The following is a 21,501-nucleotide window of genomic DNA, read 5'->3' as shown; positions in this document are numbered from 1 at the left end:
GCATAGTCTGCTAGCTGAGGGTGGTCCTGGGAGGGCCTGATGACTCACTGGACCTGAGGGAGAAAGTGCTGTTGCACCTTGGGAAGAAAGATCATTTGGATTTATTTATTCTATTACTTCAGTTGGGAGAAGGCTGCTGCTGCCCCTTGGGGAAGGAGAGCAAAGACACTCACTGTATCTCCACAGAGAAGTGATTTATCTGCCTTACAATGTTCTGGAGTGAAAAATGCTGATTTCTAAGACTTCCCCAGAAACTCTGGACAGACCTTGAGTATGGCCCAATACTTCTATTTTGCATAAGCATCATAGATTATCCTGATGTATGTATTTGGGGATCACACTATTGAATGCTGGCTTACTAAATATAATTTATGTAGACTTTCAGACTCTTCTGAGAAGTTTTATTATTAAATGTTATTTTAGATCAAACAGTGCATTGAAATTATGTTAAATAATAATATTTTGACATGGCTAGGGAAATACCTTAGATATGGAAAGCTACATGTTGGCAACATGGAATAGTCCTCAGGGATTGAGTTGGGTCTGGCATTTGTCTATTATTTTGTAAAATATCTTAATATGAGAAGAGTTTAATAAAATTTCTAAATTTTTAGGTGTTACTGAGCTCTACTTGGTAGTGAATGAAACATCAAACTGAAAATATGATTTACAATGGAGATATCATATGTCTGTGTGGGTGATATTATGAAAGTGGCAGATGAATTTCAATATGGACAAACATAAGGAATTGCTCTTAGAATAAAATCTAAACTATGAACATATATGGTAGGTTTTACTTCTGTTTACTGTCGCTAACTAGGTATTTCATCTTAGATAAATCATTCAAAGATTTACAGGCAGAAATAGGAGTTAAGAAGAAAAGAACAAAAGGAATAGAGTCAGAAAATTCTGGAGCAAGTCTGGAATAAAGAAAGATTGAAGGCAAATGCGGATTATAAAGCTCTTCTCAATGTTATTGCCCATCCATCCCCTTCACCTTTGTTAAAAATCTGTTTTACATGGAGGAGTTTGAATTTACACAGTAAACAACAGCAGCAACAACAAAAACTACAGCAATATCAGTAGTCTAGGAAAGTAGTTCTTAACTTAAATGACCCACACACACACCAGTAAAATCTGTGGGAATTGTATGATAAATACTGTGTTAATAGCTAACCTTTACTAAAGCTTATTACATAACAAACACTCTTCTAAATGCTTTACACGTACTCATGCACTTAATCATTACAGTAACCCTATGAGACAAGTACCTATGTTATCCTTATGTTCAAATGAATAGATTGAGTCATAGACAGGTTAAGTCTCTTGTCTAAGATCAAGCAGATGATAAAGAAATCAAATCCAAGTTTGCAAACAATGTACTTTAAACCAAATTAGCCAAACTAGAGTCTAGTTTAAATTTCTGTAATGATGCCACTCTTATGAACTTGCTGTGTGTAAGCTTTCCCAATTGGCAGTAAAGAAAGTAATGTTACAATTAGTTCCATGGTATTATACCTGTGTATTATATCTGTATTACACCTGTATAATATCTTCTTTGTTACAGCCTACAATATGGAAATGCTTTTGAAAGTGTGTTTTGGGTAGGAATAACATTCACCTTAAGCGAACTGTGTAAAAAAAAGTTCAAAACCACTGATCTGAGTGAGAAGTAAAACAGTATTATAATTAGAAGTAGAAAGAAGAGAATGGATGAGAATGACATTGCTGATATACAATTCACTGGACTTGCAGAGCCTATGGTAACTACCTATTAAAGACAAATATTCAAAAGTATACATGGTGCTTAGGAGTAGAGTCCTGAAAGAAGACCTACATTTAAGAACATAAGCCTTAAATTCTTTCTGGATCAAAGTGGAGTATAAATATGCCACACAATGGTGGATAGATATTCCGATGGATAGGTAAATGGAATGGCTGATTTAGTGGGTAGATTGAGAAGACAGTGAAAAGTACAAACAAAACTGTTTGGGAGAGCATACTGCCAGGCAAGTCAAGAAAAGAAAACATTCTCAGGTTTTAACATGGACTGCAAAGAGGTCAAGAAAGAGGGAGGCTAAGAAAATGCTGATATATTTCATGAACAGAAACTTGACTAATATTTTGGTTTGTTTGTTTTAGTTTTGTTTATGTATTTATTTTCTTCTTTTTTTAATTTCAGAATATTATGCCAGATTTGAGATTATTAAATGGGAAGAGGAGGCCTAGCAGGGAGGGTATGAGTGTAGAGTAGTGTCTTACAAAATCTGAAGATAGAAAAGAAAATAATATTAACATAACTGCATATACATTTGCCAGTATTGTAAAAATCATCTCAAAGTTCATATTCCTTCCTTATATTAAGAATGATGCATTCATTGTTATAATATCAGTTGTTGAAAGTGTATGTCCCTTAGAACTTTATTTTCTAAATTACAATGACAGGTTTTCGTGTGGAAAACCAAGAAAAAGACTAAGTTAGATACACATTTAGCAAATTTATCTTATTATTTGTTAGCACTATTAAGTAATTATTCAAAGTTTTTAAGACAAATTAAGAGATTTAATAAAATGATGCACATTGTTTTTCTTGAAAAAGATTTTTGTCTCTATAGATAGAAGTTCAAATTGTTTTTATAAATCTGTTTAAGGAAAAATTGAATTGCATGGAATGACTGTCAAGGACATGTGAGCAAATGAAGTATTCATTTTATTCAAAAATCATCCAATGATTTCTTGATATTTTTATTTAATATTTTCTCAGATCAAGATTATAAGCTTTCCAGAGAGACACATAGCAAAATAAATAAAAATTTAATAAAAGCCAAATAAGTTCTATACTCCTGCAGAGTTTGACATAAAGCCTTAATATTATTCAGCTTCCTTAGAGTAGATAAATGTACCCAAAGAGGAGTGTTTTGTCACAAATGTTTCAAGTCCCCTAGGAACTATCCATAAATTGACAATTCTGACCAAGGAGCAGAAGGACAGTCTCCTGTGTTCACTGTAAGGCATTTGATACCCAAGGAGCAGCACTAAGAGGAGAAAACAAAAGTTAAGAATACCCAAGGTTTTTCCAATTGCCATATTCCTTTGCAATAAACAGACTAATCAGAAAATAAGAGTGACTTTGCTATGAGTGTCAAACCGAATCAGAGGGATAAGATAGGGCAGCATGAAATCTATTATGTCTGTGCTTTGTCTGGGGCAAAGCAACAGAGAGGATCACTGAGTGTCAATCAGTGACCACCCTTGCTTGAGTGAGGGGCCACACTCCCTCTTGAGGCTTTAGATAGGAATCCCATTTCCTTGCCTTTCTGGCTTCTAAAGCAGCATGCTTTGCATTTTGTCACCCAAGGCCCTTTTCTCTACCTTCAAATTGCACCACTCCAATCTCTGCTTCCATCATCAGTCATCACATCACCGCTGTCTCATCTATCATCAAATCTCTCTCTGCCTCCTTAAGGACGCACATTTAGGGCTGACCTAGATAATCGACATCTTGAGGGCCATTATTCAGCCTACCACAGGCTTCAAGGTCATGCCATTTTTACATTTTTCTATTGCTCTTAGGACCTGCATTATTCAGCACTATAATTTAATGGGGTTGATGCAATTCTCACCTTAAAAATAAACATGATATCTATACATATGTTCTCAGCTGATTACTTTACCCATAGTTCATTAATTAAAAATATAAACTACAGTCTTCCCACCACAGAATAGTAGATTATCTGCACCTGTAGCCATTCTACTTTTTTCTCCACTGTGACAACTGATGAATTCTCTAACAAAAGCTGATCTTTTAACACACATTCTAAATCTATTCCCACTCACTTTCTCAAGTTACTAATTGAATTATTCTTCCTTCTACTACACTAATTCCAGAGATGGAAGAGGGCTCAGGGTCTCTTCTCTTTCTTTTCTTTTCTTTTTTAAAATTAGCCTTTGTGTAATATTATAGAACCACTATAGCCACAGAGAAGGAGGCCGGGAGAAGGTTGCCTTAGGACGTAAGGTGCTCTCGTAGAGGAAGATCCCATCTGGACAGGAAGAGGGGTGAGAAACCTGGTCCTATACATAGTATATTTGAGGAAGATATTTTACAACTTTGCTATATCTTCCAGGAAATTGAACCTATTATCAGAACACAGTGTTCCCCTTTATCCATAGAAATGCATTTTATATTTTGTAAGATATTAATGTAACAACCTCAATCATTTTTTTAAATTATTTTTTAGAGACAGGGTCTCACTGTTGCTCAGGCTAGTGTCGAACTCCTGAGCTCAAGCAATTCTCCTGGTTCAGCCTCACAGGGAGCTAGGATTACAGGCTTGAGCCACCATGCCTGGCCTACCTTTTATAGTCAATATTTGCTTGTGTATGTTTTCCATTCTTTTACATTTATACTTGTGCAGTGTTTAAAAGAATGCCTCACATGCAGTAATTAAACATACATGTTGATTAAATAAAAATAAAATTAAGTAAATAAACGTCTTCGAAACTGCGCCGGAAACTCAAATGAGAGGAAAAACGAAAGCACAAAATTACTACATAAAACAGAGACAGTGAGACCTAGAAGGGAAGCGACAAACAACAGCATTCCAACGGGAGTCAGAAGGTTTTGAGGGAGAGACGGCAGCTATTGCCGGATAAAAGCTCGGCAAAAGACAGATGTGGTTAAGGGCGGGGTTTAGCAGATTCTGCTGTGTACTATGTGGAATGCAAGTGCATCATTTGCCACCCTCCAAACCGTTAGTAAAAATCTGTGTTGCTCATAAATGCTTTTGGAGTTGGATTTGTTTGTTCTATTTTTAGTGCAATGATATGTGAGCTAGGCCTCATTAGGACACTGAGTGGGGGCAGGCAGATCCTCGGGTGTTACGCACAGAATCTGTGTCAGGGTTTAGGGGAATATCCTGCCCCAAATAGGACTGGACACTACACAAGGATAGTTATGCTTGCTTTGCCCTCCCCTACATCCTCAGTACCTGACAAAATGCCTGGCACATACTAGGTGTGCAATATACAATTGTGAATGCATGAGACTAATTTTCCACAGGGTCAGCTGAGGAAAGTCTGATCATGTTTCTCATGCACAGCAATTCTTCCAAAATTTCACAATTGCTTTGATAATAATGTGATTAATAAAGCATTTCATGGTATGAGCCGTTGCTCCTTCATATTGCCTCATTGTTTGTATTTTAGTTAGAGTGAACTGAAGTGAGAGTTCACCATGAATTTTTCCTATTCCCTACTTGTACTTGATGGATATGCAAGTGCCCTCTTTACGTATTCACCTGATACCAAATTACCTTCAAAACACAACTCAGGTATCACCTCCAGGAAGCTTTTCCGGATGTGTCATCTGAGTTAGGTGTTTCTATTAGGGGTTACCACAGCAACATACACCTATGTATCTATCCTAGCACCATACTGTGATAATATGTCTTTCTCATTAGTCCATGAGCTTCTCAAAAGCCTTTTACATACATACACACACAAACACGCACACACGCACACACACACACACACACACACACACACACGGGCTGTGTGGAAAGTATCCAGCCATTGTTAATATAATGAGAACATATTACATGGCTAGATACTTTCCAGACAGTCCTTGTGTGTGTGTGTGTGTGTGTGTGTGTGTGTGTGTGTGTGTGTGTGTGTGACAGAACCTAACACATAATGGAAGCAACATATTTACTGAATAAATAAATATAAAATCTTATTTTAAAAAGATCTCAACTTTAGGATGTTTGAATTTATGTAAGCATTAGATGGAGTTCCTTTCTTTGATAAATACACTAGGGCTATGAAAATTATCTTCATTGACTATCATTTTCCAGATACCTTTTGTGTAGCAGTTTAAATTATCTTGACAAGACTTTTTACTCCTCCTATTGCCACCAGATCTGCATAGCTGCAAACAAGTTTTGCAAAGTTGCAACTTGACAGCAACCTGGAGGAACAGGAGAGATAACTGCCTATTGAGTCACCCTCTGAGAATGGGAGATGAAAGCTTATTGATTGATACATCCTCCAAGGTGACCAGGTCTTCTGGGCTCAAGCTCCAGCTGCCTGTAGAAGCAGTCATCTCCATAAAGCAACTAACTTTACACTGCTTCACCTTTCAACTCCACCCCATCCCTTACTCCTGCTCTCTGGGGATAAATTTCAAAGAAACTACCTACAAGCAAATTTTGTTTCCAGCTTTGCTTTAGGGGAACCCAATCTAAGACTATACATTCTACAGTAGAGAGGTTTTAAGTACAATTTTACTAGTACTAGAAAGAAAAAAAATTGTCTATGCATATAGCACTTATTATTTTTAGAAAGGTCTAATTTTTTCAGAGAAATGTAAAAACAAAATGTTCTTAAAATGATTTTTATAGCTAACTCTATGGTCACAGCAGATTAAATGTAATTTTTATATTCAAACCTCTGCAGAGGTGTTTGCCAAGTTTTCAGAAACATCCGTTATAATGTGTATCTCAGCACTGAGAGTTTTGTAAAACCCAGCGGGAATATCAGCTGACCATGATGCAATAAATATTCTATTTTTATTTTTGGAACAAGTGTTTAATATGTGCCACCTACTTAGGAAAACTTTCAGGAATATATTCTTCTTATGAACATACTTTTCAATTATATTTTTTGAAGAGAGGTCAATTAGTGATAGAAAAGTTTTTGAATAATAAATGATTCCTGTCTAAACTATGCTTATCTTGGAGTAATTTTAAGTTTCTAGTTGTTCTGTATATTATCTTGCTATGCATTCTGAAACCAGACAATAAGCGCAGCAATTTTTAAACAGTAGCTATTGAGTTAGAATTGCATATAAATATAAAAACAGAGAAATTTGCAATTTGATATTGAATCCCCTGATGGTGTGTCTGTAGAATTGGTTCCCATCTGACGTGTGTTGAAGGGGTGTGGCTGAGTGACATGAGTTGATGGTCAGGTTATGCTTTGATGTGAGGTCAGGTTGCTGACATCTGAATGTCGAAGTAGGAAGTTTTCTCAGTAGAGAAGCCCTTTGGACATTTTGCATGTAGAAATAGGGAGGGGAAAGGAATCCAGCATTACATTGAAGCAGTTATTCAACATATATCTCTAATCTCTGTTTGTTTGGTCCCATTTCCTACATCCATCCTTAGTGATAACTTTGATTTCAGAGCTTCTTCAGGCTTCCATTGGATCCATGGTCTTCACCTCTTTCTTTAGACTACTTAAACTTTATTATAGGTTCTAATTTTCTCTACCTTTAATCCCTTAACTTTGCAGTCCTCAACTCCTGGACTAGTATGGGTCTGTAGCCTATTAGGAACTGGGCCGCACATCAGGTGAGTAGTGGGTGAGAAAGTGAAGCTTCATCTGTATGTACAGATGCTCCACACTGTTCACATCACTGGCTGAGCTCCACCTCCTGTCAGATCAGCAGCAGCATGAGTTGCAGGAAAACAAGCTCAGGGCTCCCACTGATTCTGCATTATGGTGAGTTGTATATTTCATTATATATTACAATGTAATAATAATAGAGGTGCAATAAATGTAATGAGCTGAAATCATTCTGAAGCCATTCCCCCTATCCCCTAGCCTCCACCCACAGTCCATGGAAAAATTGTCTTCCATGAAAACTGGGCCCTGGTGCCAAAAGAGTTGGGGATTGCTGCTTTAACTCACATCCTTCCTTATTCTTTCAGAAATACTTTCACATTCTTTCAAAATGTCTCATTTGTTAGTGATGTCTTTTTGTAGGCACTGAGAAGGTGAGCAGGTAACAAATGCATGTGTCCAGTCTACCACCTTGAGCTGATGCCTATATCTTGCTGAAACACTTATTTCCCTTGGCTTCCTTCACATTAGACTCTACTGTTTTTTCCTATTATCTCTGAGCCTTTTCTACATTATCTTTTGTCAGATTTTCATTAATTACCCTCCCAATATAATTTGGATCATATAAGGGTTGGTCCTAAGTTTACTTCTCTTATTTCATACTCTCTCCATGTGCTTTCTTAACCACACCAGGGGCTTCATTGCCATTTACATTGTGATGATTCATGTTTACATATGAACGTTGTTATTCAAACTGTTATTTGTTTTCACACAGTACAATTTTAAGAAATATAATATCCAAATTGCATCACAATCATCTTAATGCTATTAGCATTATTTTTTCTGTTATATTAAATTCATAGTTTCACTTATTATAAAAATATATCCAATATAGCATATATATTTAGAAAATGCCTTAAAATCTGGAGAAAGTATTGAAAGATAATTATATAGTAATAATTTGTAAGTGTCTATTCATTTTCAGTTTATAGAGCTGGTCTAAGGGGAGGTGTGGAATACTCAGTTGTATCTGATGGAGCAAATGCCAAAATAAAAGTAGAGGATAGAAGAATAGAAGTAGTTTAGGAAAGGTGAGGAAAAAAGTAGGAATAAAATTATCCTCATTTCACAACATGAGAAGTTAAGAATTATTTTCAAGAGTTAAGATAACAGTAGAGATTTAAGTATATTATCAAAGTTCGAAAGGTAAGCAATAGAAAACTATTAAAGTATATAAATATGAAGTAGAGGAAGATAGAAGAACCATATGCATACTTATTATATGAGGGAGTAAGCAGTTATTGTTTAAGCTTGACTAACCAAAAAGCATGGATATTTTCTATGTGAGATATTTTTTATGTGAGAACCTCATGAAGGAAAAAAAATGAGAAGTGAAAAAAGGTTGACTTTATACCAAAAGACTCCTAGAATTGATAAATAAATTCAGCAAAGTCTCACATTACAAAATCAACATACACTGAGCAGTAGCATTTCTATATAGTAATAACAGTCAAGTTGAGAGTCAAATCAAGAATGCAATACCATTTATAAAAGCTGCAAAGAAAATAAAATATCTAGGATTATACTTAACCAAGGAGGTGAAAGATTTCTATAAGGAAAATTACAAAACACTGATGAAAGAAATTGTAGGTGACAGAAACAAATGGAAAAAAGATCCCATGCTGGTGGATTGGAAGAATCAACATTGTTAAAATGTCCATACTACTCAATGTGATTTACAGATTCAATGCAATTCCAATCAAAATACCAACTTTATTTTTAACAGAACTAGAAAAAACAATACTAAATGGCATATACAACCAAAAGCTAGCCCAAATAACGCTATCTTAAGCAAAAAGAAAAAATCTGGAGGCATCACATTAACTAATTATACTACAAGGTATAGTAACCACAACAGCATAGTCTTGGTATAAACATGGAGACATAGATCAATGGAACACAATAGAGAATACAGACATAGAATGATATAGCTACAAGCAACCGATTTTCAACAAAGCAGACGACATATACTGGGCCAAGGAAGCCCTATTTAACAAATGGTGATGGGAAAATTGGATCGCCACATGCAGAAGAATGAAAGAGGATCCCCATATCTCACTATATACAAAAATTAACTCAAGATGGATTAAAGACCTAAATGTAAGACCTGAAATCATAAAAATTCTAGAAGCTACCACAGGAAAAAACTCTTCTAGATATCAGTCTAGGCAAAGAATTTATGACTAAGGACACTAAAGGCAAATACAGCAACAACAAAAATAAATAAATATGAGTTAATTAAATTAAAAAGTTTCTGCACAGCAAAGGAAACAATCAACTGAGTAAATAGACAACCTACAGAATGGGAGAAAAAAATTGCAATGTATATATCCGACAAAGGGCTAATATCCACAATCTGCAAAATAATCAAATCAGTGAGGAAAAAAATCCCAACAATTCCTTTAAAAAGTAGCAAAAGACATGAACTGAAGCTTTTTTAAAGCTAGAAAAATGGCCATCAAATATATGAAGAAATTCTTAATATCACTAATCATCAGGGAAATGCAAATTAAAGCCACAATGAGATGCTACCTCATCTCTATCAAAATGGCTATTAATAAAAAATCAAAAAACAATAGATGTTGCCATGGATGCAGTGAAAAAAGATTGCTTATACACTGTGGGTAGGACTGTAAATTAGTACAACCTCCAAGGAAAACAGTATGGAGATTCCTCAAAGAACTAAAAGTAGACCTACCATTCAATCCAGCAATCCCACTACTGGATATCTACCCAAACAAAAAGAAGACATTATATCAAGAAGACACCTGTACCTAATGTTTATCACAGCACAATTCACGATTGCAAAGCTTGATAGAATCAACCTAAGTATCCATCAGTTGATGAGTAAAGAAAATGTTACATACATACACACACACCCACCATGGACTACTACTCAGACATAAAAATGAATGAATCAATGTCTTTTGCAGCAACGTGGATGGAACTGGAGACCATTATTCTAAGTGAAGTATCTCCGGAATGGAAAACCATACACCACATGTTTTCACTAATAAGTGAGAGCTAAAGGATGGGTACACAGGATCATAAAGTGGTGCAAAGGACATGAGAAACTAAGGGAGAAAGGGTTAGGGATACAAACTTACCTGTCGGGTACAATGTACACTATTCTGCTGATGAGCACAATAAAAGCCTTGACTTCAGCATTATACAACTCATACATGTAACAAGAATACTTGTGCCCCTAATATTTTAAAATAAAAATTGTTTTATAAAAAAAAAGAGAGTGAGATTAATGGCAAGGAGGGGTGAGTAGGTTTTTATGTTTGTTTTTCTGTGTCACTACATTCATTCATATGGATATGTTATTTTGATTCAAAAATAAACATTAATAGACAAATAAATGCCAAGGAAACAAAATCCATAGGCAATTTACAGAAAAAAGAAATATAAGTTTTCTGACTTGTCTTGTAAAAAATAAGACTCTCATTGAATGATGTAATCAAAATTTAGCAGATGTTTCCTTACCTGCCTTTTTTTAAGTTAATGGTTAACCTTAAAATAACAGTTTTGTTTTACTAATTTATATTGCTTTATTGAGCCTTTCATATAGTACTTCTCAAATAATGATTTGTTGAAAATACAGATGGTTATATAAAAAAAGTGTCAACAATGTCAACTGTTGCAGTTACTTCCATTAATATAACTTAAAAATATTTATTAGTTTAGTGACATAACATTGGTTATGTAAGAAACAATGATTGACAGTGTGATGTTACATAAAGACTAGAGGTAATGATACTCAACAGTCAGGAATGTAGGGATTGCTTCTAACAGGTGGAGGGTCAGTATAGTATCACTATTGAAACAGGGTAGGGGGAGAAGAGTATAAATGGAGTTGTAGTTAGATTTTAGTTTTATTAATAGGAATGTAAATTTGACAACTTATATAGTTTTTATGAAGTGGGTGTGGTGAGGCAATCAAGTTTAAGAAAAGCAGAGAAGTTTCTAGAAATTTTGGGGAGAATAGCAGATGAAGCCATCCACAAAAACTTAGTGGGATTGAGTGGCAATGCTGAAGGATCATTTAAAGTTAGTGGCCATGAACCCACCCATGAAGGTGGGTACAACCTTCCAAGCAGCTTTCAAAGTTTCAAGGCAGTCACAAACTAAGCATATAGTTGAGTTCATTATGGTTGGGGTTTTGCCAAACAAGAGCAATAGAAGACAGAGGGACAAGGGAAATTTAAATATCTGTTAAGAATTATTCCTGAAATGTTTGCTCATGGAATGTAGAAGGTAAGTTAAGTGATATATCTGTGCCATGAAACGAAAGTAGCAGAGATTGTTGCATATGGACACTGAATTTTTCACTTCTTAGTGAAGGTGCTGTCCATTTTGGGATTCTGACTTGTACATGTGCTAGTTTCCTTTGTTATGGTCGATGAAAGATGTAGGAAGAGGTCTATTGTGTGAAAAGAAGGTGTAAGAGCCTCCTCAACCTCAGGCATAATCCAAATGTAAGATATTATATAGATGAACAGTGTAAATGGAACTGATTATTGGTTAGCCAGCAAAAATGTTACCATTTTCAGATAAGGATGTTTAAATTCTTAAGGAATCAATGAGCAAATGCTCAAAATTTTATGGAAATGGCTTATAATCACTCCACCTACAAGCTTTTAATAACATTTAAAAATATACATCTTTTTTATTTTCACTCTATAGACAATTATGTACTCTTGAAGTTGATATAAAATATGTATACTCTTTCCATAGTGATAGAATACACAATGATGACTCTCAAATATCTTTCTCTAGCCTAGCCCCCTGTTATGGGTATTAGGAATATATATCTGAATGCCTACTGCATATCTCCACATAAATTTCCCATGGACACTTTATCTCATCATTGCCAAAACTGAATTCCTCAGGTTTAACCACTCCTCTTTTCTTTCACCTGTGTTATTTTTTCCAGTTAAGAGAATTATTGCCCATTCAGTGAACTATGTGAAAGCTTTGGAATTATTTTATATCTAGCTTCTCCAACTCCAAAGCCCCATTTTTAATTAATTACCAAATGCTGATAATTCTAGTTCCTTAATATTCCAGTAATGTTTCCTGCCCCTCGATGCTACATCACTGCTTTGTTCAGTCTCTTATCACTTCTTGGCTGGTTAGTTTTAACAAGTCCTGAAGTGGTTTCCTAGTCTTCGTTCTTTTACCTACCTATTTCTCCATGCCATTACCCTAACCGTGTAGCCTTTGGCAGGTTCTTTCATATCTTTAATATTGGATTCTTCATCACCAAAATGGATATTGCACTTGTACTTTCTACCTGATAGAATTGTTATTATTATGCATATGGTATATAATACTCTGTGTGTGTGTGTGTGTGTACATATATCTCACATAGTTTATGAAGTTTCATCGACTTCACAGTTTATATATATATATATATATATATATATATTACATATATATGCAAACTATATAAGCTATGAAGTCTATAAGAAACTAAGTGGTAAACAGCAAAAATCTTGTGATATAGCTCTGGTCATACATTCTAGCAGCATATATTTTAAAAACAAGCATATAGAAAACTGTTAAAATAGGTTTTTCCTTATATTTCACAATCAGTCAGGATTCTCAAGCTCACGTCTTAATGGCTTCATAGATTTTTTTACTGCATGACAGAGCAAGCTGCATATCATATATCAGTAGTACAATAGCTCTTGACTTCTTTAGTGCAATGCTTAACTGTAAATGTCTATAAATACAAATGAGGTGTTTAAATTTGAAGATACTTTAGATACATGGCAATACCTATAATTATAGAATCATCACTTCTGCCTGAATTGCACTTTAAAGTTAAAGTTCCAACTGCTCCTATTATTGGAAAAGTAATAATAACAATTATAACCATACCATGAAGTATTAAAAGCTGAACATTCAATTTGAAGGCAGCTGAAATAAAAATGTAATGAAAAGCGAACCTATAAAATGCTTGCAATTCATATACATATGCTATATAGAGTCAATAAAGAGCAAAGAAAAGAACTGTGCAGTCTTTATTACAGTTCTTTTCAGATACCCTCTCCCTTTCTGGCATTAAAGTAGTATTATGGTGAATATTTCTCATCCGTGGATCATCACTTTCCTATGTCAAAAATTGTATTCTAAGGCCTGCATAATCTCACACTAAAAATGTAAAGTTTCTAACTATGGCAAATGAATTTTTATTTAAAGTTCAAGTTATCAGAAAAACATTAATATATCTTTATTTTTCACCTTTGGGATGGCTGGCCATTTTAATGAGCCAAGCAACTTACCATCATTACGTAGAGTGAGTGGCGTTGGAGGACTAAGTACTCGAGCATTTGTCACTGTGTTTTTCACCAGACAAATATAGCTGCCAACATCTGAGGTTTGGACTTTAGAAATATAAAGGTTGCCTGTCTCCTGGGAAATGAACCGCCGGCTGTCTTCCGCCACAAAGGAAGGGAACTCATTAAATACCCAGCTATAGATGATCTCTGAAAATACACAAAATTCAGTTGTTGAATGACACAGGTTATTTCACTAACAGACAAAGCTCAAACAACAATTTTACTAAGTATTAGATATATTGCAAGGTCATACATATTTGATCTGGATATCTATATAATTCAGTATTTTATATTCAAAGACTATTGCTCTTAATGACTATAGAAAGATTTGAAATATTTCTTCAGTATCCCTAGCCTTTAGCCACTCATCTGTTTAATTCCAATGGGTACTGAACATGTATGAGATACTTAGCACTATAACACTGAAAAAAAAAAAAAATGAGAGAGACAATTCCCCGTTCCCAAAGATCAATTTAATGGGGAAGATTTACCCAAACCTATGAAACAATGTGGAATAAGGACATGGAAAAGGTATGGGAGAAGGCACTTAAGGAATCATATCAATCAATGAAAACATCCTGAGTTAGGAGATGGCTAACTCAGGCATCATTTACTGGTTTATTCAACAAATATTGGTTGAGGATCACTACAGGCCAGATATTGTTCCATGTGAAAACAAATAAAGTCTATGGTTTCATAGAGCTTTAGTTATAGTGGGAAGAAACCAAGAATACACAAACAAATACTATGTCAAGTGGTGATAAATACTGTAAAGAATACTAAAACATCTTAAGAGAGCTGGAAAGTGACAGGTCTGAGAAGGACAAGTGAATTTATACTTTAAAAGCTCTCTCTGACTGCTGGGTAGTTAGAGGACAAAGCAGAGACAGAAGGAAGGGAAGCAGGAGCAAGAAGGAATAATATCAACTAGCCTAAGAGGCTATTTTCAGAAAGTCATGAAAAATACAAATGGTCTGCTCTAGAATGTTAGTGGTAGTGATAACAGCAGGGAAATAGTGAGAAATGATTGCTATAAAAGTTGACAAATATTGCTGATGGATCAATTATAAAATGTGAGAAGTGGAGAAAAGTCAAAGTTTAAAGTTTTGGGCCCCAGTGACTGAGCTACTACAAGAGTATGTTTGCCTTTACTGAAATGGGAAAACTACAGGAAAAGTAGGTTTTTGAAAATATGGGAGGATTGAAATCAGGATTTTAGTTATAACAGAGTAAAATACACAGACTATCAAGAATTCAACTAGAGAAATTGAAAAAAAATTGTACTTTAGAATATAGACGCCTATCCATTCAAATCTCGACAGGCATTAGAATTATCTGTTATTTTTGCAAGAACACATTCCAAGACTTTGTTTTCCCAGAGTTGTTTGTTTAGTAAGACAAGTTATTTGTATTTTTTAAAAAGCTCAGCATATGATTCCAATCTGCAATGAGGCTTGGAAAGCCCTGTTTTATTTCTGTCTTTTCTTCTCTCTCTCTCTCTTTTTGACTCATTCTCTCAGACCTACGATGGATTGTCAAAAATAAGTTCATAACTCTGGCCCTGCCCCATTTCAAATGGGGAGCCTGGCATTTGGTCAACCTTTCTGAATACTGAAACAAAGACTTGAAGATTATTCATCCATATGGCAAGTCAGTATAACTTATTTCAAAACTTTATATATAGATAAATAAACTTTGAATAGAACTCCTCCCAATGTATTACTACTACTACTTCATGCTTTGCTTTAATTGAATTTATTACCAACGTATTGTGTTCAGTAAATGTAAATGATGAATTTTTACAAATTTGTGTTTAAGAAAGGTGGTGTCATAGGCTAACTTCTTAGAAGAATCAGAAACATTTTCACAGACATCATCTTAGGAAAGTGTATCCTATGCAATCAACTGATAAATATTGCAAATTATATTCCTTTTGTCCAAATGTTCCCCTGTACACATACCCTATTTTCTTTACTTAATTTAATTTGTATTTGTGCTTAAGTTCATTGGAACTTCCAGAAGCATTATAAAGTCCTGACTCAATTTAAATTTTGAGATAGTTTAAGTGGAGGAATTATTTAACTAAGTTTTTGGAGTTCAGTTTTATCATTCATAAACAGGGAATGATATTACCTACTATATTAGATTTCAGACAAGATAATATATCTAAGAACTTAACACGTAATGTGCATTCATAAAATATGACAAATAACATTTTTATTATCATTCCATTGCCCCCAAATTATTAGGTTATAAGCTTCTTCTATGTGCACCATTTACATATGAGGAAAACAGCACAGAGGATCTAAAACAACTCTGAAAGAATAATGGCTACTTAAATATTATTTGATCTGTTTTCCATAGAAAATTTCAATGATGAGTTGAATGTTGATTCTAAGCAAGATTTAGCCAATATTTATTATTTTCAAGGCATATATTATAGTCCTAGAAGAAGCCTGAGAATTTTGAAATGTTATATTACACTAGCTCATAATTACAACATACATGTGCAATATCAAAAACTTTCAAACGTTAACAAATGTTTTATAAAGAAACCTATTCTTTTGTAGTTAAAGTTACCCAGCTGGCAGTCTTTAGTCCAACTTGATATTTTATTAAGGATTAAAAAAAATATATATCCATGTGGCTTTACTCAAAGGTAGCCCATGGAGTATAATTAAACTACTTCAGTCAGTTCTCACACAGTTCAACTAGAGTCTAAATTCAAGGATTTCTCACATTTAATAATATGAAACCCTCTAAGTATTATAATGAAAGTTTCATGTATCATAACTCACAAACATTTTAACATTTTTTCATTTATTTTAGATTAAATTTTACTAGGATTTTCTGAAATTTTGGTTTACGTTACTTGAAATTTTGCGGAAAAGAAAACAAGTAACAATTCAAATCTATCATTCATTGAAATATTATCTTTTACACTGATAATATTTTATTGAGTCAATGTTTTATAAAACATTTTTAGAATAGGATAGGAAAAATGTATTTATACAAAATTGACATTTATGCAAATTTTACAGGTAAATGGGTATTTGGGGGCTCAAAAATGCTTATTTAGCTCTTCAAATAAGTCTTCAGTTTCATCTAGCAAAGCATTTCATAATTCCAAGAAGTATAAAAAGTAGGAATGGTACACAATAGAAAAGCTGACAACCTGAGTTTGCATTGGATTTTCTGCTAGTGCCAAAAATAAGAATATTGAACTTAGCTAAATTTATTTTGATAGCCCTGTTAACTATCTCCTGTACATTTTTCTACTATTAACATTTATTTAATATTCTTTTCAAATTTTATTGTCATAAAAATAAGCATATAATTATTTTTTAGTAAATATCATAGTCTGAGGATTATATAATAATTCAGGGAGATGGCATAATGTAGTTGGCTCTGGTGCCACCACCTTTAGATTTATATACCACTTTGTTTAATAACAACTGTTTCTGCTCCTTAAAAATAATTTAATAGGCCGGGCGCGGTGGCTCACGCCTGTAATCCTAGCTCTCTGGGAGGCCGAGGCGGGCGCATTGCTCAAGGTCAGGAGTTCAAAACCAGCCTGAGCAACAGCGAGACCCTGTCTCTACTATAAATAGAAAGAAATTAATTGGCCAACTGATATATATATATAAAAAAAATTAGCCGGGCATGGTGGCGCATGCCTGTAGTCCCAGCTACTTGGGAGGCTGAGGCAGAAGGATCGCTCGAGCCCAGGAGTTTGAGGTTGCTGTGAGCTAGGCTGATGCCACGGCACTCACTCTAGCCTGGACAACAAAGCGAGACTCTGGCTCAAAAAAAAAAAAAAAAAAAAATTTAATAATGCTGATTTATTAAATGGTAAAAATTTAGTAGTATTATTATTTTAGAAGATATTGAGATTAGTTGGTCAAGTGCCATTTTTTCCATTTTCTAAGGTTCTTTTATAATAGTATGTTATAGTTAAAGCAATTAAAATGTTTTAGAAGTTCTTGGTCTGATTCTTTGGCGAGTAGTCACTATTTTAGCAATGCCTATTTTTGAGACATTCTGTGCATCTTAGTTTGTGAAAAGTCTCCCTCAAGAATGCTCTTGCATTCTACTAACAGCCCCATTTGGGATATATCCACTAGGGATTGATTATTATGTTAAATATTACTAGTGAATTTTTGATACTATATGGTAATATACATTTGGCCCATGAACTCACAAGCTGTGTAGGCCTTTTGTTTCTCATGGGAGAATTTTTGTCTTCCACTCTGAGCCAGTGAGAGTCATTCTAATTTGCTAAGGGTTTAGCCCATCTGGGGCCTGCCCTGATGCAGACATTGCTATTTCAGCTACCACTCTCAAGCAAACTCAAAGACTTGTCCTTTGCCCTGGCAGGATCATTCATTCTCAGGGTCCTAGACTTCAGAGTCTATTTCCATGACATAAACGATTCACCTCACTGCCAAGATTTCCTCAGGATTAACGCTAGAACATATGTATTGGATTTTACTTCCTATTTGTCTCTGATACCTGGGGACTTGCTTTTCTTTCTTGTAAGCTCAGCTGTATATTAAAATTTACTTTGGTTTATTTTACTCATCATTTCTAAATGTTAGTGGTGGGAAAATTTCCAAGTTGGTTCTGTCTCTTGCCCTAATTGAATGTCCAGGTTTTATGACTTCATGCATTGTAGACTTTCAACACAATTGCTGCAATTGATTCAGTGTCAAAAACAGAGGATCTTCTCTTTGCTCCCCTGACAAATATGATGATTATTTAAATGATATATTTCCACATCTACAGAGTATATAAAAACAGGAGTACCCATATGGGCGATGATGCTCATTTCTTATAACTACAGTGCCATTAATGAAAAAAGTATGAGAATGGGGAATGAAACTGCATACTGGATTCTCTGAAGTCTTTGAAAACATTTTCAAAGAGTAGTCATATGTGATTCATTTCAATATTCTTTAATATAACTACAAGTTGGGAAATAACCATTCTTCTTTCTAATAATGTGTGTACACATCAGAGGCTTTGGGTCAAAGGATTTGGAGAGAACACAATGGATATAGCATCTGAGTCGTTCACTGACCCAATTAATAATGCAACTCTCCCAGGGATCCTATTTTCTTTATTCCTGTCAGCTACAAAAAGAAAAACTTAAAAATCAGAAGCTTCTCTATTTTTGTGAAATGCTCAGCTTTATGATTTATGGTAAGATTTTCAGTTAATAGGCTGTATTCAGCAAAATCCCTGATCTTACTCCTTTCTGGCTATTACTGTGATATGAGATTTAATGTTATATCTGTCGAAATACTGTGATTATAGTTTGTTCTTTATTATAAAAATAAAACTTTTAGTTTAATTTTTAAATAGTTTGTTTGCATTTGTAGTTTTATATTATTGTGTTAATTTTACTGATGCTGCTTAGTAGACTGTATGTCATTAGCATCTTAATATTTACTACTTGCCTTATGATAACATTTATTTTTACAATTCCATCATTCATTATGACTCCTTTCCTCCCATTTATGGTGGCTTAATTGAGTTAAAGATACTCGAATAGGAAAACTTAGTAAATTATGCATAGGAACAATAAGATTTTAAAAATTGGCATTACAAGTATTTTCTTTTTAGAAAGTTGGTGGCTAATGCTCCTACTGTGAATTTTTGAATTAATGACATCATGAAGGAAATTGTAGAACATCATCCAATTAATTATCCATTACTACTGAGCATAAGGGGATACAATCTGAATTTTGTAGGAAATATCTTTTTACATTGCTGATGTGTAAGTTATTGTAATAGAAAATGTCATTATTAGCCATGTCAAGTATCCTTGCAAGAGAAGAGATTTACCTTCTTCACCACTATATCTTTATAATATAACAGAATACTTGGCATGTAGCTGCTCAATAAATATTGGTAAATAAATGAATTATTAGGATAAAATAGCTATATATGTTTACATTAATCTCTCTAAATTTTAAGAACAATAGTGGATTTTAAACTTAACTGCAAATTTTCTAAGGTCTAAATGGACTTATTTTGGCCTTGAGAATATTAGTCAAAGAGAATACTTGACATTGGGCTAAATAGAGACACTGAGAAATAATGCAGGCAGTGTTAAGGATCTGAAATGTACTGTCAATGATCAAAAGAAAAAAGGTCATTTTTCAAAGGGACTATGAAGTATTTTCATTATTTATTATACTCGGTAAGTTAGATGAAATCTTAAAGGTTGAAGGGACGTTAAATTTTAAGGTAGTCCAATCTCTATCTCAGGTTCATAGCTTCATTGATGGTCAGTTATTTTGCCTCTGCTTGAGCACGTTTATTGACACTTTGTTGAGGAAGCTGATTTGGCAGTTGAAGTTGTTAAATGAACCATATATAAAGGTCATTTTGGCTACTAGCTTTGAGAAAGGGGCTGAGATCAGGACAACCAGGGTATCAACAAATACTGATGAATTATTGTGCAAAGCATTGGCAATATAAAATGGGGTTTGGGAAAGAACTAAGTTAAGAGCTTACTGTGAGTCACACAATTGACACATTTTTTCGCTTAGTTCTTCCCTTGATCCCCTCCCCAGTCTACCCCGTCCCTCTCTCTTTCTCTCTCTCTCACACACACACACACATACACACACACTAGAAGTCAGCATCATAAGGGAATAAGATCGCATACTTTGGAATTACAGAAATCAGGGTTTCAGAGATGGCTGTGTGATCCACCAACTATGTGAGTTTTGGCAAGCTATTTCATGTTATTAAAGCCTTAATCTTCTTATCTGTTAATTGGAATTATTAGAGGAAAAGATGGCTAAATGAGATATTACATGTAAGATTAGCACTACAGAAATAGATTTAGGCAGTGTTATCATTATAATCATCTTCAACATCAAAGGTCTGAGGCTCAAACAAGTGAAGGAACCAGTGGAAAATTACAGTTAATAAGTGTCAAAGGAAAAATTCAAATTTGTCTGACTCATTCTAAGCCTATATTTTATTATTATATCATACTTCTTCAATTTGTAGTTTGAATTTCTTGAACTTTAGTTTCAGTATCCATAAAATAGGATAGTAATGTCTATTCACTTAAATGAGAGTGTTCAACATGCCAGGATTGCTCAATAAGTCCAGCTACTGGCTCTGGATAAAAGACTCAGTATAATGCAGAATTTGGTACATTGTGGATTTATCCTTCACCTGGTACAATTGGATTTAATCTCTACAAGTGTCAAAAGTGTCACCTATAAAATACAATCAGAGACAAGGATCCTGACAGTAACAATAGAATAAAGCTTCTAACTCCTGGTTAGTACCCCGAGAATCAAGATATTTGTAAAGATGTTGTGAAGAATGCAAGAGAATGTCATACATTTAAAAAATGAAATTACCTTTCATACAAAGCAGGCTGTATTATAACATGAAATTTTAGTTATCTTGGTTGAACAAAACAAAGTACTAATTTTCTTTTTTTTGAGTTTTTGAGACATGTATTTTCATTATGTTTATTACCTAAAGTCAAAGGAAGCAGAGTGCTGCTTCATAATTATAATGTGTCACCAAGACAGAATAAAATTTTATGTGCATACAATTCAAAACACCTTTAGCAAAACACAAGATAAAGAAAAGAGTATTTGTAATAGAAACAGTAGTATACCGGCCTTTTCTCATGATCTGCAATTTTAACAGCTCTGAGCTAGTGAATTCCAAGTTCTAGAGTTCAAGAAATTACATCAACTGGGCGACAGAA

General features: G+C 34.3%; 1 protein-coding gene across 2 annotated transcripts in view; it reads right to left on the bottom strand.

The window, feature by feature from the left end:
* Positions 1-21,501, bottom strand: part of CNTN5 (contactin 5) — a 1,190,057-nt gene that overhangs the window by 338,139 nt on the left and 830,417 nt on the right. For both annotated transcript variants that reach the window (XM_076002462.1, XM_076002463.1), the window contains exon 8: positions 13,698-13,901. In XM_076002462.1, the coding sequence (XP_075858577.1) occupies positions 13,698-13,901 (204 nt within the window). The remainder of the gene's footprint in view (positions 1-13,697; positions 13,902-21,501) is intronic.

The sequence above is a fragment of the Microcebus murinus genome, chromosome 4 (genome assembly GCF_040939455.1).
Source record: "Microcebus murinus isolate Inina chromosome 4, M.murinus_Inina_mat1.0, whole genome shotgun sequence".
Taxonomy (NCBI): domain Eukaryota; kingdom Metazoa; phylum Chordata; class Mammalia; order Primates; family Cheirogaleidae; genus Microcebus; species Microcebus murinus.
Note: the sequence above shows the minus strand (reverse complement) of the source record. Positions and strands in the feature narration are given on the sequence as shown.